The sequence below is a fragment of the Manis javanica genome, chromosome 3 (genome assembly GCF_040802235.1).
Source record: "Manis javanica isolate MJ-LG chromosome 3, MJ_LKY, whole genome shotgun sequence".
Taxonomy (NCBI): Eukaryota; Metazoa; Chordata; class Mammalia; order Pholidota; family Manidae; genus Manis; species Manis javanica.
Genome location: NC_133158.1, coordinates 136,738,698 through 136,761,702, shown reverse-complemented (window position 1 = coordinate 136,761,702; position 23,005 = coordinate 136,738,698). Strand labels below are relative to the sequence as shown.

General features: G+C 36.8%; 1 protein-coding gene across 1 annotated transcript in view; it reads left to right on the top strand.

Annotated features, from left to right (window-relative positions):
* Positions 1 to 23,005, top strand: part of LOC108404713 (EGF-like and EMI domain-containing protein 1) — a 488,851-nt gene that overhangs the window by 40,951 nt on the left and 424,895 nt on the right. The window contains 2 exon segments of the mRNA XM_073230479.1: positions 19,245 to 19,374; positions 21,661 to 21,770. Coding sequence (XP_073086580.1) covers positions 19,245 to 19,374; positions 21,661 to 21,770 — 240 coding nt within the window.

Genomic DNA, 23,005 nt, shown 5'->3' with positions numbered 1-23,005 from the left:
ACATTTCTATGTAATAGAGTAAAAACATTGCATAGGACTGCTAAGCTTTTTGTATGAATCTAATTAAGTCTGACAGGCTTTGGGCTTTTCTCCCCCTTATTTTTAGAAGTGCTGAAGATGAATGTACTTGCATCTGGAAAACTTCAAACAGTTCTGATCAGCAATTCAGGTCTGATTTAAAATGTGTGTTTCGAGATGCTCTCTTAAATACAGAGCTGATAGACACACACAGCACAAAGCTTCTGGTAGCAAGAAGGCAAATATGCAAGGAGAACAGCTAAGACTGGACTCACCAGTGGCTATTGTTTTTGTCACAATTTCATGTCGATCGCTGCTGCAGTGGGCAGGTCTTTGTAAACCTGGCTCTGGTTAATGAAAAGGTGAAGTCACACTGCTGATTCCAGAAGGCAATTAAGAAGGAGATATTTCTCTTCACCCTTACACTTCTGTAACCTACAGGGACAGAGGCACTGTAAGCAAATCTGAGTTCCAGTGACTTCTTGTGCTTCATCAGTGAGGGAATGGCATTCCCCTGCAATCAGTGAATTACGACACTGAGGGTATTTTCAGTGTTCTTGTTCCACTGTTGATTCTCTACGATTTCATTAAGGGTCAGCCCTGAGAGGAAGCAAGAAATTTCACAATCTAACTTCTATGGTTCAAAAGTAATAACAATAACAATTTTATTCAGCACCAATCAGTTAGGTTATTCCCATGCCTATTTTACCCTAAATCTGAAGCAGATACTATTTCCAATTTACTGATGAGGAAACTGAGGACCGGAGCATTATGTCCTTCTCAAAGTTACATAACTACAAAGTGCTAGTGCTACTAAAACATGAGATAAACCATATAATGTGATGGTGAATATCAAATGAGAAAAAAATTAAGTGAAAATATAACAAAACAATATGAATATAATATGGAAATACATATAATAAAAAATAAGTGGATATATATATTTATATATATACTGTATATATGTACACATTCACATGTATGCCCACACAGACATTTGTACATAAGTGCAGTTGAAGGGAACCAGAGTTGAGCAGACTAGATGGCTGACAGAGGTTATTTGAGGTGGCTGGGCAGGGGAAAGGAAAAGTAGGATGATATTTTCATAATTTTTTCAGTAATTCCTTATGTTGTTTAAACCTTCAATTCATGCATTGTTTGGGTAATTACAACTTTAAGGATAAACAAAGGACTTTTGGTGCTAAAGGGAACATTAGAAAATGAAAACATTAAAAATGGTGGCAGCTCTGATTTCAGCTAGGGCTGTCTGACTCCAACATTTGTACTTTACTCAACTATGTGACCTTTTAAAATATGTGATTAGTGTTTTAAAAACCCCATGACAGGGGGTGGGAATTTCCTGACCTCCCCTTAGTCCTTACAAAAACTTGCCTGTACATAGCTGACTTGGGGGTACATCAGAATTCCATCCTTAATCTGTTTAATCCAATCAATATATATTGAATACTTATGATGTACCAGTTGCACTATGAAGCCCAGAGGAGGTTGCAGAGACAAACACGACACTGGCTCTGCCCTTCAGGTGTTTACAGCAACAAGAACAGACAGACTAATGCCAAACAGCTGACAGAGGAAGTGTTACACATGTGGCAGTGGGAGAAACAGTGCCCATGGGGCATTCAGGAAGGGACAGTTATAAGGCCAGGGCTCACATAATAATTTATTGGGTACCTCGGTTGATGCCTAGGAGCTGGGTATGATGAAACATACTAAGATGTGGCCCCTGTCCTCAAAGGCTCTGTATTGTTGTAGGAAAGGGAACATTAAAACATGAGAAAATAATAAAGAACAAGAAAGCTAGGAATAGTATGTAATTGATGACTAAGTAATATAAGTTAGGTCTTAGGTAAAATAGGAATTCAGAAAAGGAAGTGATCACTGCAGATAAGAATTGTGGAAGGTTTCGTCAAGATATACATTACACTATCAGTGTTTTTTCTGCTTGGCAGTTACTCTATCAAGAATGGTGGCCAGGAATCCTAGTTTGCATTTTGAAATTGGCCTTTATTCTCTGACCCTTCAGAATGAAGGAGACCCTTCAGAACAGAATGGAGTCCCTTCATCCTCTGACCCTTGTTAAAAAAAAAAGAACCGAATAACAATTAAATCCATTTACAGCTGAGACATTTAAGTAATTATATACACACACACACACACACACACACACACATAATCAGGCATCACACATGTCTGTCTCTCCTACCTTTTTCTTTTGCTTTTTTGATCTTCCTATCTGCCCCACCTTCCTCCCTTCCTTCTTTTTTTCTGCTGGTATTTCTAAGACATTAGGCATAGAATCAGGCATACTTGGTTAAAAAAAATTCTGCTCTAATGAACAGGGGAATAGAACTGTAGAGCTGGCTGTTTAGGGAGTTCCCTGTAGAAGACATTACACCTGTGTTCTGAATCCTTCCAGTAGTACTGTGGTCATATATACAAAGTACTAGAACAGAGATAGAACATACTAGATTCTTAGTAAGTATTGGTTCTCTTCTCCACCCTCTTTCCCCACAAACGTTTAGTGATCCATTCCAGGAAGAAGAGGGAAAAATCCATGTGGGAGGGACTATAAGAAATAATCTGATACTGAGAGTTGCATATTTGGAAGAAGTTTGATTTCCAGGAGTCATTGCTTGGCAATGTCTTCATAGTATAGTGACTGGGTCAATTATTATTGAGCAACTCTGAACTTCTTAGAGGGAAGATAACAGTGCAAGCATATTAAAAAATACATACGCATCTAGAGAAAACCACATATGTTGTTAAGTAACTGGGATGGTTATTTTTAGAAAAGATGTCTCTATCATGTCAAATTTTTTCTCTTTTTTTGTTTTTAATAATTTTGAAACAGATAAAAACCTTCCATAGCCAGTCTGACTCTGACATACTTAATTAAAGACTGAACTCAAGACTCAGCCCTTCCATGCATGTTTTTTTTTAAATGATAATTTTTAAATTATGTAAGTATCCACTCTCACCATAGAAAACCCATAAAATAAATAAAGGAAGTATAAAAACCAAACAAAAGGAAGTAATTCTATCATCCAGATAAAATAATTGTTAGTATTTGGTTCTGAGTTTTTCTAGTCTTCTTATGCTTTTCTGTAATATAGGTACTGCATATATTTGTTTGGGATCATAATTTTTGGATTTGATTGTGTAGTATTTTAGTGTGACACAGTTTATCATCATTACTCTCTTAAACGATAGTCCTGAGGTGGCCACAGAGAAGTGGTTTGTCTTTGACTCTAGACTCTGTTCTAGACTCTGTTCTAGGTCCCTGACACAACTGCTGATGCATTATATTTGCTCAAGGAAATTTTGTGGAGTGCCACAGCTTCCCTGTCCTCTCTTGACATCCTCCAGAGCGTAGAAGGCCAGAGCATGGCCCCGGAGGAGCTTCTGCTCTGTGCCTGGGCGGGGCAGAATGTGGGAGCAGTTGCTCAGTCTGGAAATGCATCATGGCACCTGGCTGGTATGTGCCAGATATGTGCAGAATAATGTGAATTTAAAGACTAATCAAAATGATCTTTATTTTCAGGAAACAATATACCAAGAAGTACATTTGTATAGATTAAGTCTTGGAGTTAGTGGTGGGGTCATGCTGTTTGTCCAGTCATGGGAGTTGAATAGGGAGTGGGTACTAATGAATGATTGTTGAATTTTGCAAATAACCTCTGTAATGCAGAGCCTCTCATACTAGTCCTCATGTTTTGAAACCTAAGCAAATGCATGACTGTCAAATTTTTCCCTGCTCTTTGTATAATATGCCTTCTTTGGAATAGTCCTTTTGATATACTGCTTTCTCCTTAATTCAACATTTTATCTAATTTATAATCCAATAAACCAGGAACTTGATGTGAGAAGTTGCCAGTTTTATTATTCTAATGATCTTTATAGGCAGGGTTCAGGATTGTAGCAGCAGTTCCTGAGACTCTGAGATGGGATAGACTCATTGAGCAGTAGTTCTCACCTTTGACACCTGTCTCGTTCTGGAGATGAGCAGATCCTTGTCACAGATGGAGAATCCCTGGGGACTTTGAGGTATGAATGCAGATTGTTTCTAGACATGTGTCAATAAAATGTATATTTTGTTATTGCAAATTGCAAAACATTGTGAGTCTGCTACTATAGATAAAATTGGATCTGGTTTTTGACCTTTTTAGAGTAAAAATACAAAATCTAAATTTGTAGACATTAGCTAGTTCTTTTATGAGCAAAGGAAAAGATGTGTGTGCTACTGACTGGGTTGATCTCCAGTAGATCACCAGGTTTGTAGTTCTCAAACTGCAGCATGCATAAAAATCACTTGGAGGGCTGGTTAAAACAGATTACAGGGTTCTACTTCCAGAGTTTCTGATTTATTATATCTAGGTGGGACCTACAAATTTGCATTTCAAGCAAGCCAGGAGTAGTTGTTACAGCTGGTCCTGAGATCACACTATGAGAACAGACCTAAGAGATTCCCTTACTGGATGAAACAATTACTGATCCTTAAAGATGTACATTTGAAAAAAAAATGTCCATAGGAAGATGTATTCTCTTTTGGAAAAATCATGATTCTTTGGAAGATTAAGAAATCTGCTGTGTTTAAGTGTTTTCAAGGAAGGAGACAGTAGCTTTCCTTATCACCTACTTAAATAGTTTTTCAGTGGAAAAATTCATTTATTATAAATAAAGCCTTTACCTGAAACTTACTTCATATTTGTCTTAGACTTTTTGGCTGTGGAAAGGTGGCATTATATGTAACTGAAGACCATTATCAGTCTTCTCTATTTACTCCCACCCTGTATTCCCGGTCTAAGTAATATAGTGCTTTAGTACCCTGATACTGACCTTAATTTAATTTTGATAGGTGAAAGGATGTTGAATAGTAAGTCCAATTATCTTTGATGAGAGAAGGCTGAAGTTTTTTAGCCTGTACAAGAAAGATTTGACAGGGAGACATCTAAGTTCCTGGAAGGAAGTTAATCTGACCGAGACATGACAGGTAGAAGTGACCTCAAAGAAGCATGCCTCTTTCGAGTAAAGCTTCTGATCAGAGATTTATTTTGATACACTTGGGTGTCATTTGTGTCTTCGAGTTAGTAAATTTATGCCCCTGTAACACCTAGCCTATGGAATAGTTGTGCAACTTTTCCTTGGACATTGGGTGTAAATCCCAGTTTTTATGTAGCCTTAGATTGATAAAATCTGGGGGGCTCTCTTAAAGAGAACAAATATATTTTGTTTTTGTAAATTTTATAACAACGTATGCTAATGTGACAAGATTATTTAACTTCTTCCACGACAAAAAGCAGCCCATGCTAGTGAGGGGCCCTGATGGTTACATTTTGTTAGCGTCAAGGACAACCCGCTCTGACTCTGTTCTAGGTCCCTGACACAACTGCTGATGCATTATATTTGCTCAAGGAAATTTTGTGGAGTGCATTCATGAATTCTTCACACTTATCTTCAAAGTAGGGTGATATCTGTTATTTTTGAACTATTGATGTCACTATCTATTACTTGATGTTGAACATACATTAACATTAAGATTTTTTTTTTGGATAAACACAGGATCTAAATCAATGGTGTTTTTCCTTTTAATGTAGAATCAATAACATATGCATAAGGGGTCTCTCCTCATAAGCTAAGGAAATGAACAGTGAAGACAAAATGGAGATGAATGGCTTAGGCCAAGAAGATGTCAGCTGGGTAGATGTGACAAATAGTACACAAGGCTGATTATTAGGTCAGACTTCTGAAGATTTCATTGTTCTATATTATGATTTTTAGAGGAGACAGGGCTGGGAGGTTTTGAATGGTGGTTCATTTACACTAGTGAAGTCCTTAAAGAGGACGATTTTAGTGGAGCTTTGGTTCAGAATAGTGGGTGTGGGATACCAGCCCTCCCACCCGGGTGAGAATGGACCAGTGCAAAAAACACGTGCTGAGTCTGGAGAGCAGAGTGATCAGAGCTGTTTCTCCTTTGCTTTCCAGTACGTGTGGTCAGGTGAAGACTCACCAGTGTTTCTGCTCTGAAAGGCCAGTGAAATAAGTGAGGAATACATAGTTGCAGTTTTCTCTTAATTAAGGTCAATGTGTTGGCTTAGATTTTTCCAGATATTCTTAAAGAAAATAAAATAAAAGTAGAGAATTAAAGGGGCAAGCAAAACAATTTAAAGATATTTTCAATGTCATAAACATTGAAAAGGTTTTTCATAATGATTTGATTTGGAGCTGTGAGGGGATCATTTAAAAAGAGGGAGGACCACATTATTAGTCCATTATATTCCTGATCAATATAGACCACCCAATCCTTTTAAATAGTTTATGCATAATAGCTAATACATTGCCCAGGGAAAACAAAGTATCATTTATAATTGCTATTTGAATATTTTATGTAAAAGCTAATCTTCTGAAGACTTAGAAAAATCATTTTAGATTAAAATAAGAAATAAAGATTTGCATTTATAAGAAATTAATGATAGTTCTGAAATTGAAGAACCACTTAGTGCTGGGAGAAATAAATACAAATTGTAACATCTATCTGATGGAGTTTTGTTTAGATTGCTTCTGGTGATAAACCATCTATAATAATATAAATCAAGGGCTGGTATTTGCCATAAATTTGCAATGTTTAGCATAATTTTTGTTTGCATTTCATACTAAAGTGACACCAAGAAATATGAGATTAATAGTTAGTTATTAAGTGAAAATGACTTTCATGTCTGTAGTCATTTTTAGAAACAGTTACGTGTAATTCATTTAGGGAGCAGAGAAAATTAATTTGCAGCTGTGGTGGGATCTAGCACATTAAAACTAAGAGGGAAGTGGCAGATAGGAAACTTTTGCAACATACGGGTGGATTCATTTTTAACCCCTCATTTTGATTTCTCTCTAACTTCTCAATAACTTACAGTACCTTTCAGGTGACTGCACTTTGTTAACTATGGGACATTATATTAATAGCTTAAGGGACAAGAAAGTTGGTACCTGTTCTCAAATTATGTTATACTATGGGAGAGCACAATCTTACCCATATATCTAGGGAGTTGAGGGTCAGATGGCAGCACTGGCAGTGTGGTGCCTTTTTATTATTTTTAATTAGTGTTTTCATTAGAAAGTGCCATATTAGATTCTGATTTTTTTAAAAATGACACATTATCTACTTTTTTTTCACTGCAGTAAAAATTGGCAGTGATGTTAAATTCTATAAATAATTTTCCTTTGGGATATCTTGTCTCAGACTTACGAGCCTAAAAAATACGCAGCTAATATTTCCAAAGCATTTACCACATTTCAGACACTATTCTAAATGCTTTACATGTATTAACTCACATGTGGAAGCCCTTTTTAGGAAAAGTCATGCATTCACTCATACACTGAACACCGTCTCTGTGCCAGCTATTGAATTAGGTTGGAAGCACTAATGTTTTAGAGGAAAATGGAGGGAAAATATAGTATTTAAGAGTTTATAAAAAATGTCTGACTTCTGGACAATATGGTATTATAAATTCATATTTGAGACCTGTCTGCTCAAAGTATCTATCAAAGATAGATAAAATAATTTGAAAGCATAATAATAATAATAATAATAATAATAATGAACAGTATTATGTGAAAATTTTAAATTAGATCTGTAGGTGGATCAGAGATGATACAGAAATGCCAAACAGTGGTGAGCTGAGGTACAGTGTTAGCTTGCTAGGGTCTGTGTCTGGAAGCAGTCAGAGGTAGTTTAGGGGCTTAAGAGGCTAGGGGAGAATAATAGTGCCCCCAAAGCCAGACTCACAACATGAAATTAGAAACTGTCACTTCTCAGTGGTACCTCAAGCCCCCTCACCTCTCCAGGATGTCTGGGACACTGATTTCCAGGAAGCTGAGTATTTAGTGCTGGGAGGACAGAATCAGCCCCATGACCAGGCCCTGAGCCAAGCCATCTGCTGCCCTGGTTCATGGGTCTATAGAACGCCTAACCATATCATAAGGCAGTAAGTCTGAGCTAACAAGACACCTGGTACTGGATTGAGTGCCCAGGAGGACAGGTGGAAGGAACTACAGATCAACCAGTACTACAGATTTCAAAGAGGTATAAGTGTGCTGGGATATTTGGATAGCATAGGACTGTTGTTATTTTTATTTTTTTCTAATCATTGCTTTTAATTATGTTCGGTTGTTTACCTTTTTCCCATCCTTAGAAGCCACAAGCTGATTCCAAAGTTTCCTAGTCACTTTCATTTGTTAACTTATTTTACATCAACTTAAAACTTAAATCTTCAAACTCTTGCTCTTCCTTTTTGCCATCACAAGCTAGAACTCTATCCTGAGAGCTTCAAGGCAGCAGCAAGGATAAGGGCTGGCTGTGCTCTGAGGCATCTTTCCATCTCCTTCAACAGCCCTAGCTTCTCCTGGGCTGGGGAGGGAAGAGAGAAGCTGACTTCTTGCTAGAAAAACTGAGAATTTAGTCACGACTAACTAAATGTGTAAGATAGCAGGATCCAGTCCAATTTACAGATAGATGGTAAACCCTCAAAGACAATAAATAGGACTAGAATTTGATAACCCACAGGGGTGCGTTACGGTTTTTCACTGAAACATAAAAATTTTCTCAATACTCATTTCCATTAAAAAAAATAATCAAAATAAGATTAGTCATGTTTACAAAGTAAGCCTAGTATCATTATATTTTCTTAATTATTTGCATAAATGCTGCAAGAATGGCAATTGGCCGCACAGGCCTTTTTAAATTTACTGTGCTGGAACTTTATAAAGAATCTCAGATTGCTTTAAAAGCCTCTCAAGGCCAGGAAGCTAAGTCAAAAACTTGTCACTAGACTTCATCTGCAGTAAAAATTTGAGTGAATTCCTCTGATCTCAAGGTCCTTAAAGGTACCTTGATTCCTGGGCCCGCCAAGAAGTGACCTTCCTTTTTCACCTGTAAGGCTGGGAACCCTATAAACCAAGTACCAGGGTATATTTCCCAAGAGAGCTTTGTAAGCATTGCCTCCGTGAAGTCAACTCTAGTTCCTTTAAATCAGCTCATCATATGTAATTATATGTATCATTTTAAAATATGACATTCTAGTCAAAGCCTGGTTATATAATCAATGTTTCCAATTATGTCCTGTTACAAAGAGGGGAGATTCTTACTGATTTATGCAAATAACCATATTGCCATGAAAATAAGAATACTTAACAAGACTTTCCAAATCCTGGAGGGAATCAGGTAAGGAGAAAAAGATAGATGTTTAAGTGTTTAATTTATGTTTACAAAAGAATAATTTACAAAATTGTTGTAAGTTATAGATAGCTAAAGGGAAAAGGGAAGGGGTTCTTTAAAGCCAGTGACAGTATTTCAAACAAAAGCTATAATCATCCTTTATCAGTTCATTTAGTAGCATGTAATTAATTCTTATTCTGCTTGATCTTCGATTAGTTGTTTTATGAACCTATCAGCTTCTCCACTAGAATTCATGAAATCCTGACCTAGTTAGGTGGTATGATCTCAAAGTTATTTAAGCAATACTATTGCTACTTATATCCTAGTGTTCATGGCATAGTCCTTTTATTGGGTCTTCAAGAAACTTCCTTTTTGTTGAAGTAAATCACTCTGACCTATAGCTGATTTCAAGAGCTTTCAGGAAAGTATCAGAGTAAAGTAATAATTATCTGTGGCTGACAAAAGACTTATAATAGCTGTAACTAAAGAGCTGATGAGAATTCATTATAAAAGTAATGCAACTGACAAATAAATTTGGTTGTTTTTATGATATACAATATTTTGAAATAAAAAATGGAGACATAACTGATAACATTTACTGTTGTTTTCTAATATCAAGCAAAATAGTACCAGAACATTCATGGGCCGTGAGTGCATTGCCCAATCTCTAGAAACTTCATACAATTTCTGAATTCTTATATTAATAGTGTTTATCCATACAAACCTAGGGAAGGTTAAGCATTTCTTCTTGTTTGACAATGCTTTTCATGCAATTCAATATAACTAATTAATTTTTAACATCTTTTATTTTACTAGGTGGGATAACAAATCCTTTGAGATTTTCCAGGGGGCCTCTGGAGAATTTCAAAGTCAGTTTAATCAAGACTTTATTTAGGATTTGATTTTGAGAAAGCAAAATATCAAAATTGTCAAAATGTCAGAAGATTTGAACTCGATTAAATAGGATCACAGGTCACTATGAAACATTTCTTAGTTTTCTATTCAACAAAGTGACAATGAATGATTGAAAAGTAATTATGAGAACTGACATGATTACAAAAAAACTTAGTTCTTTCTATAGTGAGAAGACTTGGTTCTCTTACGTAGTCAAGAAGACATGATGAAGACAACACAGGAAATTATATGTATTCTAGGCAGATTACTTAAAAGTTTAAAAAACAAAAACAAAAAAACCCTTTACCAATCCCTTGTTAAGAACAGACCAATAGCCCAAGAAAACTGTGATTTTAAAAGAAAAAGAAAACCAACTCTGGTTTTACATTCATGTATTATTAATAACACTCAGTAAAAATAAACCCTTATCAATAAGCCCATCCCATCTTGGCTAGCTTTGACTATGTAACATAAAATTCCTTTTCTGCAAATCTTCTACAACTTTCTCTATCCATTCAGGTTTTGTCTTATTCTTTTCTTTCTCATTGTGGAGCAACCAGCCATTTTACCTTAGGACAAAAATACTCTCTTTTTTCTTTTAATAGTAACACAATGTACATTTCTTATATATTTGTTATACAAAGTTGTTTCACCCTTACTATTTCTAGTATTTCATTCTCATTTTTAAAAATTATATTCTATTTTTATCATTAGTAACTAATGTACCTCCCTCCACAAATTCATGTGTTGAAGTCATACTTCCCAATGTGAGTGCATTTGTAGATAATGTCTTTATGGGAGTTATTAAGATTAAATGAGGTTATAAAGGTGAGGCCATAGTATGATAGAACTAGTATTTTTTCTAAGAAGAGGAAGAGATACCAGAGACTTACTCTTTATGTGTGCCAACAAAGGGAAGGCTATGTGAAGACATGGTGAGAAGACAATTGTCTGTAAGCCAGGAAGGGAGTTCTCACCAGGAACTCACCTTGTTGGCACCCTGATCTCAGACTTCTAGCCTCCACAACTGTGAGAAATAAATGTCTGATATTTAAGCCACCCAGTCTGTGGTATCTTGTTATGACAACCTGAGATGACTAATACAGGAGACTTTTTTTTAACAGAAAATTAAGTAGACAATTGTGTATTGTCTGTCATATACCAGCATTTTGTAGCAGATTAGCAGATTTATGAACATCTCACAGTTTTAAAAATAGGTACTTCTTTATAGTATTTTCAATGTAGCAAAGAGGTCATATTTTAGCCTCTCTGTACCATATAAAAATAAGAAACCAAAAGTACATATACTTTAACTTTGCTTCATAATGAATGTGTCAACATTTAATTTTATTTAGAAGTGATTTAGCTATTTAATGAATATCTATTATTTAGCATCACTTTAAGGATACAAGTTACCAAAAAATTTTAGAAACTGATTTTAGGAAGATACATTATAAAACACATTACTGAAATAAGGTTTTCAAAGTAATGACTCAATCTGATTAAAAGCAAATTTATTATTTTTATTACTTTAAATATCTAGTTGATATAATATTAATTTACTTGACTAGTAAACCCAGGTAAAATGAAATATATGCTTTATTATGCTGAATGTTGATAACTGAGAAGGCATACTCATTTTTATTAAACCAATAATAATATTACACCAGTCATATTTGCCAAAGATTTATTTAAGTCAAGATGAGTCTAAAAAACATTTGGGTTAGTTCCTATATGTAGTATAGGACATTTAATTTATATAATAGCTTATTTATCTCTAAGCCAATTAGAACAGAGCTCTTTTAAGGAATTTTATAAATTGGTAACACCATTCAGACGTAGCAGAACATCACATATACATAACATACAACAGACATAAGCACACAGATGGATGTAAATAGAGATCTTACAACCTCTGTCCTAAAATTTAGCCATGCATCAGGTATAACACAGTAACACAAATAACACAAACTTCAGCAGTTTATATAAGATTTGGTTCTTATCTTTGCCCACTTTATATTTTTATCTAATTGTGTTTCTGGAAGATGGAAAAAGTCATCTGTTCAATAATGACAACAAAAGCTTTCTACCAATATTTACACAGAAGATTTTTAAGATTTTCTTTTGCTTTCATATATAATCTTATGGAAGTTGTAGGCTAAAATTTGAGTGAGAGACTGAAGAAACATCATCAGTAGCTATCTGGGTGTCTCCAAATTCATCTGAGTAGATAAAATATCCAGACTGTTTTCAGTTAACCCCATTTTCTCCCTTTTCAGCTACAGATGATTGCTTTTGGGGGTCCCTGAGTCCCTTGAAAGTCCCTGATGTGGAGCAAAGGGCCTAAAATTTGAGTGACTTCTGTTCTTTTAAGGGAGTATTTTAGGCTAGATGTGATAGTTTTTATGTTCTTTTCAATTTGATCCTTCTATAGGTACAATAAAGCATTTGCTTAGTATGAAAGCTCTATAAAAATCCCTTAAATACAGAAGTTTTTCTAAATCAAATAACCTATCATTGGCCATTGATTAGGATTTGTTTAGGTATACCCATTTGAATATGACTCAAACCAATAACTTATGGATTTTATGATGTTTTATGACTTAGGCATGAACATAATAGGCACAAAAGATTAAATCCCCACAATATAAAATCACTCTCAGCTGTAGCTGTAAAGATGGAAACTACATTGTCATAGGCAGTAAGAATGCTTAGTTCTAGTTGTCCAAGAAAAGTGAGCCTCCTCTCATCAAAGACCTCTGATTTATGATACCAGGTGGACAACACTAAGATGGGACATCCCAGCATTGTAAAGGCACCGGGAAGAGAGATGGCAAGGACCTTTCTGGGATGAAACTTCCTAAGATTTATGCTAGGCAGCCTCTCTGAGAGTTGGCAAGGTTGGCAGGAAGTTTTGCTTGTGTGCCTCATGTCTCAGCCCCCAACCTGATGATTGGCCCCCTGTGAGCACAAACCTAACATTCTGTGCCCTCTAACAGGCAGAAAACCAGAGAGAGCACTTGTCCCAAGTCAAACTGTCAGGACACAAAATTGAGACAGAAGGAGAAAATCTGGTTTTATGGGTGGCCCACAGCATATTTCTGCAAGGTGGAGGCCGGCTCAAACAACAGGCTTGTGGGGCCTATGACTGTCCTCTATCCTAGGGTTCTCTTTTTTATGGTAAGCAACACTTTAGACAGCACAACACGGAACAGTAGCCCAAAGGACAGTGACAAACAGAACACAGTGGCTATTGCTGGAGGAGGCAAACCAACACTCACAACACCCAAGAACTAGACTAGGTCTAACCAAGACATTTTCCTGTGTAAGTCTAAATTTTAGAAAATTCCTTTTTGAAAAGCTGAGAGGCTCTCAACACCTTGGCTTAGCCAGACCCCAAGCAGAGATCTGGGAGTCTGACTGGTAAGAAAATATACTTTTGCCAACTTGGGCAGAGATCTGGAGAGATCAGCTGCAGTCTCCAGAGTGACAAGGGTCTCTGACCTTCCCATCCTTGCTGCCAAAATTGTTGGGATGAAAGCACTTTCCTCTACTAACTTATGACTGTTTGGAGGCCTGCAAAGTAGTTGACAACAGAAATATTAACAGAAGAGTTTATATTCATGCATGCAGCTAAAGGGAATAGTTTGCCATGCAGCTACATATAATGGTTTATACCCAGCCAAATAGGGGGTTTTCAGGGCTTCTAATGAGGCTTCTTTATACACATCTGCTTTGAAATGATGTGGTGTCCAAGAGCAGTTGTCCCCCTAACTGGAGCCTTCCCCGGAGGGTGGCTGATGGATGGTGGGAGGAGGCAGTTATAGCCAATGACAATTAAATCTGTGCTTTCGTCAGATAGGACAAGTTCAGAGAAGATTTCTGCCTGCATCTGCCGATAAGATGTTTTCATTTTGATATAATCTTTATGCCATTTTAGTTAATTGCTAGTTCTTCACATGGAAACCTTGTGAGGTTGAATATTTAACATTTAGGTGGAGGCAAAGAGTGCACAGATGCACTCTTAGATGTGTGGGACTGGAGGCAGAGAGTTGTTTGAAAAACATATGTAAAGTTGTCAGAATCTCTAAGTCCCTTCCTCCAAACTGTAGAGCTGGACAGATAGACCTGCCCCACTCCCATTCAGGAGAGAGAGAGAGAGAAAAGAGGAAAGAGCAGAAGAGGAGAGAGAGATTGCATTGATTGTTTCCTCTGGAGAACAAGAGCCACAGAAGCTTCAGATGGGCTGCAGACTGGCACTGCCTAGGGGTGGGTATGGGCTAAAAATAACAGGGCCCCCTGCCCATGTTTGGTCCCCAAGCACTAACCACAAGGTGTCAGCTTTCTTAGGAAAAAGAGTCTGGATTCTTTTCTAGAAAAACTAAATCGCCCTAGAATTCAGATTTCCATACACTGACATCCAGGAGCTTCTCAAAAACATGTTCACCCCTAGATCCCTGACAGTGAGCCCACCAATTACAAGCTCTTTCTATCATCCATAGCTCCAGTCAGCTTCTAGTGTCTCATACTTGAATTTAGGCAGGCAATGATAAGCTGATACTTGAGAAAGACTAAAATATAGAAGAGAGAGGCTAAAAAAAGAAAACCTGAGCTAACAGGACTCAGAGGAAACAAATATTTCCTAAGAAAATCTAAGAAGAAAAAACTTAATCAGTAATGCAGTTGTTTATGTAAGGGGGCTGACACTGAGTTATTTAAAGTCACAAACAATTAGAGACAACTAATGTCTATCAGTAGGATATTGGCTACACCAATTCTATTTTATCCTGATATATCCACACTCTAGAAAGAAACACAAGGGTTAAAGTAATTCTATATATTTCAAAATGGAAATTTATTCATACCATGTTGTTTGTTAAATTATAAGACAATACTTTTTACATAATTTAAACAAGTATATAAGTAGAGTGTGATCCCATTTATGCAAAAATATGTGTGCCCCCAAAAGAATTAGATATGAATACATGAGATTATTAGCAGTGGTTACATCTAGGAGCATATTGAGGACAACCTTGATTTTCTATATTTATCCATCATTCAGGTGTTTTTTTTTTCACTACCAGCATTTATAGTTTTCCTAGTTACGAAAGAAGACTAAATTAAAAAAAATTGAAATCTACTCAAGACACCTGCAAGATAACCTAGTCACTGACTTTACTTAGCCACATGCATTTGGAAGTCAAAAATGATAATGTTTTACCAGACCACTCCCTAGCATGAGTTAACTTAAAATGAAAACTCATCTCAAAACTATGTTGCTTATTAATACAGTTCGGCAATAGAATATGTGAAATTCTGAAGTCACATTAACATTTCTTATGTTATGAGAGAAATTACTTGGTGACAATCTGGATTGCAAATGGTTTTCTAGGAACTTTAAGACAGTTTCCTTGTGATGCATAAAATTTGTGTTGTATCTTTCCGTGTTCACTGGTGCTGCTAGCTTTGGGTCTCTGTGAAAATACAGAAATTCCCGCCAGGACTTCTTTCCTTTGCAGAAACCAAGAAAACTCCAATGAGCAAGTGGGGGATCCCTGGGACTTGGAGGGCAGGTTGAATTGGGCTGGGGCTGTTACTTTTAGTGCCCAGGTGCAGATGTAACCAAAGTCATTGTCACAGGGTAGATCTAGTTGATATCAGAAAGAGAGTATCACATGCCCCTCTCCAGATCCTGGTTGTGGGAAATGAGGCCAGAAATCAGAATTCTGTAAACCCTCTGTGGCTTCCAGTGCTCTGAGAATAAAATAAAAACTCGTCTGCCTGAAAAGCCCTGTCTGCCTTACCAAGCATCTCATTCATTTGAGCCAATTTGGCCTTCTTTCAGATCCTCTGGAAGCCAAGCATTTTGCCCTTTCGGAGCCTCTGCTTATTCTATTTCTTCTGCCTGAATGGCATTCCCTGGCTCTTCTGTGGCTGGTTTCTCTTCACTCTGTTAGTTCACAGTGTCACGTCTTCAACGAGGCCTTTCCTAATTAATGAATCTTCTCTTCCTCTATCTCTATTTCAGCCTCCTGATTGCTTCTATTTTAGCACTTCATATTTTGTATTTATTTAGGTGCTTCTACTTACCCTTTCTTCTAAATAGATTGTCAAGGTACAATAAATATGGACCTTCTCTTTTGTGTACCACCTGCAACTGGCACTATCAGACCTTGTCCCCTGTCCTTCATGTGTGCACACCTTCCAGGCTTCCAACTGCAGCATTTGCATTTCTTTGCTTAAAGACTTCTGGCTTCTGGCAGCTGACTTTGCCTATTCGTGCTTGAAATGTGAAAGAGGGAATAGCTGTCAATCAGTCACTGATAGGAATTAGTATACAAATGCCCAAGCTCCCTCACCTTTTGGGGGGTTTGTCCTTTAAAGTGTTCTTTGGTTTAATAATGCATTTTTAAAAAATTAAGGTATTATGGTATACAATCTTATGAAGGTTTTACACAAGCAGCATTGTGGTTTCAACATTCACCCATATTATCAAGTCACCCCCACCCCAATCCCACTGCAATCACTGTCTATTAGCGTAGTAAGATGCTATGGAGTCATTACTTGTCTTCTCGGTTCTGTACTGCCTTCCCTGTGATCTACCTATATTGTGAGTGCTAATTATAATGCCCTTCAATCCCCTTTTCCCTCCCTCCCCACCCACTCTCCCCACCCCCTCCCTTTGGTGACCGCTAGTCCCTTCTTGGAGTCTGTGAGTCTGCCGCTGTTTCGTTCCTTCAGTTTTGCTTCATTGTTGTACTCCACAAATGAGTGAAATCATTTGATACTTGTTTTTCTCCACCTGGCTTATTTCACTGAGCATAATACCCTCTAGCTCTATCCATGTTCTTGCAAATGGTGGGACTTGTTTTCTTCTTATTACTCAATAATATTCCATTGTGTATATGTACCACATCTTCTTTATCCATTCATCTACTGATGGCCACTTAAATCACTTCTACATCTTGGCTATTATAAATAGTGCTGTAATAAACATGTTGTGTGCATATGTCCTTCTGAATCAATAATCTTGTTTTGTTTGGGTAAATTCCTAGGAGTGGAATTCCTGGGTCAAATAGTATTTCTATTTTAGTTTTTTGAAGAACCTCCATATTGGTTGCCACAATGGTTGAACTAGCTTACATTCTCACCAGCAGTGTAGGAGGGTTCCCCTTTCTCCACATCCTCACCATAATTTCTTGTTTCTTGTCTTTTGGATGTTGGCCATCCTTACTGGTGTGAGGTGATATCTTATTGTGGTTTTAATTTGCATTTCCCTGATAATTAGCAATGTGGAGCATCTTTTCATGTGCCTGTTGGCCATCTGAATTTCTTCTTTGGAGAAGTGTTTGTAAAGATCCTTTGCCCATTTTTCAATTGGGTTATTTGTTTTTTTTGGGTCTTGAGGTATGTGAGCTCTTTATGTATTTTGGATGTTAACCCCTTATTGGATAAGTTGTTTATGAATATATTCTTTTATACTGTAAGGTGCCTTTCTGTTCTACTGATGGTGTCCTTTGCTGTACAGAAGCTTTTTAGTTTGATGTAGTCCCATTTGTTCATTTTTGCTTTTGTTCCCCTTAGTAATGCATCGTTTTATTAGCTAATGTCTTTCTCTGTCTCATTTCACCACTTCCTTACCAGTGTTGCCTGCATCTCCCAAAATAAACTACTCATATTCAAATCCTTCTGTGGTGGAATGCTTCTGTCATATGTAAGCTACGGTATCTGTTGAATGGGTGGATGGGTAGGTAGGTGGGTGAGCAGAATCATAGATGGAGATAAGATTACAAAATGGAGTTCATGGCTGGATGATGCATAAAGTTTTAAACTATAGAAAGAAAAACCAGGTATAGTGAGTGCATTCTAATTCTAGTTGGTTCACAAGGAGCATGTAAGCCCAGATAAAGGCATAGGTATAGGCAGTTTACAGAGAATCTGATATGGAATTTTTAAAGCTAAGGTTTTCTTTAGGACCATTCATTGTCTGCTTCTTGATTATTTTATGGATGCTTGACTTATGTGCAGCTTTTCCATTTATTATGGAATTTACCTAAAACATTAGAATGTGCCATGAAAATTCATAAAGCTCAATTTTTATTTCATTTTATTTTATTTTATTCAATTTAGATGAAGTTAGAGGTCCAAATAATCACCTTTCAGAAACACATCTGGAAATGAGTGTTGGGCTATATATGAAATCTGATGGTGAGACTTAGAGCCACAGAAGAAATGTCACAAAAGGGGCTACAGCCACAGTGGGTGATATAGCTGATTTTAATACGGGAAGCACTGGAGATGTTTCTAATCAGTATTATTATTGTGTTGAAGAAGTTCAAAGCATTATTTAAGGGTCAGCTAGAATCCTTATTCAGAAATCATTTCTATTTAGAGCAGTTTATGAGCCTAGAGACTAAATGAGACTGAGTTTCCTAGAGGCAAGAGCGTCAGCACCCAAGTGAGGTCAGGGCATAGCAGGCAGGTAACTTTGAATTCATGAAAAGTATTAGTGGTTGGACTAACGTGGCTGCTTTTATAATTAGTATTGTTTTCAAATGCAGACAGGCTATTACTGTTATCTAGCCCCACACATTTAAAAACTAGAGATACTGTGTCTAAAATCCTATATGAGAAAATATTAATATAATGATGACTATTGAAAAATATTTGTGCTTAAACAAGCATTTTGTGTGAACCTGAGCTAAATATGCTCTTGGAAAATACTGTTCAGAAATCATCTCCATGAAAAATTTAACTTCTTTTGATGAAATGGCCTGCTTTTACTCATGGATGTTGAGTATCATATAGTTGTGTTTCTTTTTACATTTTGGCTACTAAAGAGCTCAGAACATAATTTGCAGCTCAGTTTTTCTAAGGAACTTATGACTTTTATAGTCATCTCTAAATTTCTCCTTGCTTTTAAAATCTATTCTGATTTTTCTTGTTCCTGGGCCTGAATTTTTTTTTCCACATTGACTATTTTTCTCTCTTACGTGTTTATGTAAGTCACCACAAGTTTTTGTGGAATATGGAGAAATGAATGATTCATGTATGGAGCATAAACAATTTATATTCTCTCTCTCTTTCCCTTTTTATTTTCAAGGCTATGTTTGTGAAGAGCAGCAACTGAATGTGGTGGCCCTTCCACCCCCGTGGGCCCAGGCATTCACATGCACCATCAAGCTCTGTAGGCAGGGCTGTGCTGGCCCAAGATGGTGTGTGGGTTATGAAAGAAGGTAAAGCTGCTTCTGTGATTTCCTTTTTATTACTAAAAATCAAAGCTAAAAACCTCAGCTGCATCTAAATATTACATCTTATAAATTTTAGAACGTAATTATTTGAGTAAGTAAATGAGTATAAGATATGCTCACCAGGAACTTTCAGAGTTACATATTTTTCTTCGGAGATAAGAAATATTGTTACTTTGGGCCTCATTTCTCTGTGAGGTATTTTGGGTTAGATGCCACTAATTTTACCTTGTGTCATGATAAAATATTAAAAGCTGACAATCAGAAGACTGAGAAACAAGGAATATTGTGTTGATTTGACTAAATTTAGCATTACTTGGATCGGGGGCATCCCCGGCTGTGAACCATGGCTTGCCTTGGGTGCTCTTGTACCACTTGGAAACCTAGAGCTTCTTTATTTTATCATGTCCTTTAACTCAGCAGGCTGGAAGAGGAAAGAAAAACAAGTATGTGCTTTCTATGAGTCAGGGATTCATAGGAAATTTTTTTTTCAGTTTTAAAATAGTTTTATAGATGTCTAATACCTCTTAATACAAATAGTTGCTAATGGGTTAAGTTTTATATAAATGAGTCAACTGTGTTGGAATTCAGGGTACTTAAGAAAAGTATGAGTTTAGGTTAGTGTATTTATTATTATTATTATTATTGCTGCTGCTACTATTGTCAAGGAAAGCTGGAGACATGTAAAAATAACTGGGTTTGTCCCTGTATAGAAATAGCAGAACACTTATAATATAGAACTAAATGAAATATAAATAATTTATAATCGTGAATATTTATATAAACACTGTGTGTATTAGTGTGTGCATGTGTGTGTGTTTGTGTGTGTTTGTATATTTAACCTTTAGTTGGATAGTCTGGTTTTGGTCTCCTCTCAGGACCTTTAAGTTTAAATCAGAAAACTGCCCCTGGCTTTTAATAGCTGTTGTGGCCTCAGGCAAAATTCCTGTATTTCTCTCTGCCTTGTCTTGTAAAGTTAGAAAAAAATACCATGCATGGAAATTATGAGGATTAACTGAAGCCGTATTTAATTCATGTGGTAAAATGCTTGGAATACAGTAGGTTTTCAGTATGTTTGTTCATTAGAGTACTTGTTTTTGAAAATGGCTTTTCATTTATGTTGAAAGTCTACTACCTTTTAGACATTCAGACTTGAGAAAACAATCATGAATAAGTAAAACATGTCTTATATTTTTATTCTCAAGAGCTTAATAGTTTTATACACATCTTTGCCAAACTAAATTTCCTTTTGTTTGCATATGAGCATGCAAACCTATACTTATATCCCAACTGCAGAGATACACAGACAAAGTATTAGGTTATATTTCAAGATGGTGAATAATTTTCATGAAAAATGGCATGGCCAATAAGTTCTATTTTTGAGAGAAGAGAAAGAGCAGTATACATTGGGGTGGTAGTATACATTATACCAAGAAAAGTTGGAGGAAGTGAACTTGAAAGTAGCTTTGAATAATGAAGGGATTTGGGACTGGTATATAAGAAGACATACCCAATGGGGAGAGACTATGTTAATACTGTTGTGATAAATAATAAATATGCTATGGATTTGATGGAAAGGAAATCAGCCGGTTTAGAGATGTTTGGTAGTATAGTCTATTGAGAGGTTAGTATGAATAGGTATAGTTTAGTTGTTTTCATCCTTTTGTTCATTATTGTATACACAATGGAGCCTTTGTAAAAACTTTTTTTAGTAAATATCCCCTTCCCCTTTGAGTTTTTAATACTACAGATGTACTTTATATCTGTCTGTCTACTGTGCTCCTTGTGGGACCTCAAATCATTGTATTAGCTAAGAATAGTTTCACCCCCATCACCCAAGAGCCAGTTGTCAATGCTCTGTGGGTGGTGTCACCGTTACTGAGGAAGCATGCTGCAGTGGTGCCAATATATGAGGGCCTTCAGTGTCAGGTAGAAAAGCATGTACTTGATTATCCTTTGAGATTTCATTATTCTTTTCATACTTTTGGGCTTCATTCTTGACAGCTTGAGTGACTTTGGGGATAATTTATACCATAGGACATGGGGATCTTTTTAATTTTCATTAGCCTATACCTCTGGATCTTGGTTGCTTATGTAGTGAGGTGTGTGTGTGTGTGTGTGTGTGTGTGTATGTGTATATAATATGTACAAATAAAATAGTTTTGTGTGTGTATAAATGGCAAGATTTGGGTTGGAGAAGTACTTTAGTGCATTTAAAAGATAACAGCTTTGTCTTGAGGAAGCATTCCTGATCCAGATTCCTGTGTTTCTCAGGACCCAGTACTATACCATCTACAGACAGGTGTAAAGCATGGAGCAGCAGATGGTCCACAGGTGCTTCCCTGGCTGGTGCTGGCTGGACAGTGAACCTGGCTGCCTTCACTGTAAGTCATAGTTCTTCCTGCCTAACCGTCTGTCACTATAAGGAATGGTTTTGCTGTTTTAGGCTCCAGTCATATCATTCCTGTCAGGTTTTAGGCATCTTTGGAATCACCACAGATTCAGGGTATGTCTTTGGACTGAAAATTCACATGATGTGCAAAAATGCACGAAACCCTTTTTCTTAAGTGTTTCTAGTGATAGGTCAGAACTCAGGACCCATAGAGCTGCTTCTTTGTAGTCTATCTTTTTATTTAAAAGACAGATTATTTAAAGCTAGACAAGTTACACCTTGACTTCTAGTTGTTTGCCCCTTTCCCATATCATCAAATGTGTAATCTGCAGTTGATTCAAGTCTGGAGGGAAATCAGCATACTAAATCTAAAGGGCATTTCTCAACTTGCTGTGATTAATTGCAGAACTCTGGAGGCAGTCTACTTTGTAAGATGAGGTCTGCAGTCCTTTTATGAAACTCTGGTGAGGGTATTCCAGAACCTTTAGAATATGTCTGATGCCCCTCAAGTAATAGAACCAGTAGCATTATATAGTCATTCATTCCTGGAGAAATGGCTCCATTTAGTGACTTGTTACCTGTGTGTCAGTGGTTATTGCAAATCACTTAAAATGCTTCAGTGTGTTACAATCGATCTAGCACCATAGCACAACAATTCATCTTTCCTGCTATCTGTACCGTAGGGATTTTGTCAGCATTCTGCTTCCCTTCCACTGCGCTTTCTGCTCTTGAAATGTCTTAATGAAGTTGCTTCAGGCTTCCCATATTAAACAGGTATAGTGTTGAGTGGTACCCCAAGGGTCACATGTATGTGCATGCAGTGCTAGGCTACTGCAGCTGGCTGGTTTAAGCTCCATGAAAACATCTGCCCAAGATGCCATCTCAGCTATGTTATAAACTTCTGGAATTGAAGCCTGTGAGATAACTGCTTTATAATATTGCATGACACCCATCACAGCCCTTTGCCTCAGTTAAGCATTAATATTTCTTCCTTGATTTTTAGTTTGCTTTGGCCACTGGATCATCTTATTCATGGAGTTTCTTTAGACTAGTGTTACTTGAACTCTAAAATGAATATAAATTACCTACTATCTTAAATGTGGATTCTGATTCAGTAGGTCTAGGATAGGTCCTGAGATTCAGCATTTCTCTAAGCTTTGAGGTGATGGAGATGGTACCACATTCAGTTCTACAAGGCTTTAAACAGTAAGGCTTAAGTTGAAATGA